The sequence below is a fragment of the Seriola lalandi genome, unplaced genomic scaffold, assembly GCF_002814215.2.
Source record: "Seriola lalandi dorsalis isolate HSWRI2012SDOR001 ecotype SW California unplaced genomic scaffold, Sedor1 jcf7180002054907, whole genome shotgun sequence".
NCBI classification, from domain to species: Eukaryota; Metazoa; Chordata; class Actinopteri; order Carangiformes; family Carangidae; genus Seriola; species Seriola lalandi.
Window position 1 is genome coordinate 132,329 of NW_019525459.1, and position 864 is coordinate 133,192.

At 35.5% G+C, this 864-nt stretch overlaps 1 protein-coding gene across 1 annotated transcript in view; it reads right to left on the reverse strand.

Annotated features, from left to right (window-relative positions):
• Positions 1–823, reverse strand: part of ccdc69 (coiled-coil domain containing 69) — a gene marked incomplete at its 5' end in the record, with an annotated part of 14,182 nt that extends 13,359 nt beyond the window's left edge. The window contains 2 exons of the mRNA XM_087169687.1: positions 3–20; positions 629–823. Coding sequence (XP_087025813.1) covers positions 3–20; positions 629–823 — 213 coding nt within the window. The remainder of the gene's footprint in view (positions 1–2; positions 21–628) is intronic.
• Positions 824–864: the final 41 nt, after the last annotated feature.

Genomic DNA, 864 nt, shown 5'->3' on the forward strand with positions numbered 1-864 from the left:
GCCGTCGTCTCCGTTTTCACCTGAAAATCACATCACAACAAAATGAAGAAGAAGCGCTGACGACTCTGGAGTGTTAACAGCAGCTAAAACTCTGATTACTGTAATTACTTAATCACCTGAGCATCAATAAAAACCTGAAGTTAAAATGTAAAAAGAAAGAAAAACTTTCAAACACGGAGTTTATTGAGAAAACAAAGAAAAAAACTGTGTAACTGAAATCTGAAGCTGTGACTCAGTAACTTCCTTTAAATCTCTTAAATAAAACAAGAATAGAAACAGACTCTAGAATAAATAAGATAAATTAGATAAATTAGAAATACTATACGATAACATGCAAATGAAAAGTAGGAATTTCTGTAAATGTGCAAATATAAAAATAAATATTAAGAATTTAGTGGTTGTAAATATAAAAATATAAATATTTATATTGTTTTATCCCAAATTATTGTTTTGACATATTTTATTGACTCTTCAATTACTGTCAGATGTTTTTTATGCTGTTAGTATTATTATTATTATATTATTATTATGATTATTATTATGTGTCTGGATCAGGTTCATATAAATATAAAGATGACTGTGTCTTTGCTGGATCTTGTTCCTGAACCTTCAGTCTTCTTCTTCTCACCTTGTCCAGGATGCTGAGGACGAGGGCGCACACATCTTCGTCGGCGTGGTCTTTGAGAAGCTCCGCCCTCTCTGGGTTCCCATTGGCCGAGAGCACTTCCTTCAAAGTCCTCAGCTGCCACTCGAAGCGCTCCAGCTGCTTCTCCAGACACACGTCCTGCTCACCTGACGTTCGTTTACCTGCAGACGGACCAATCAGAGATCAGACAGCACAGGTGAGTTCTCTTCTTTATGTAA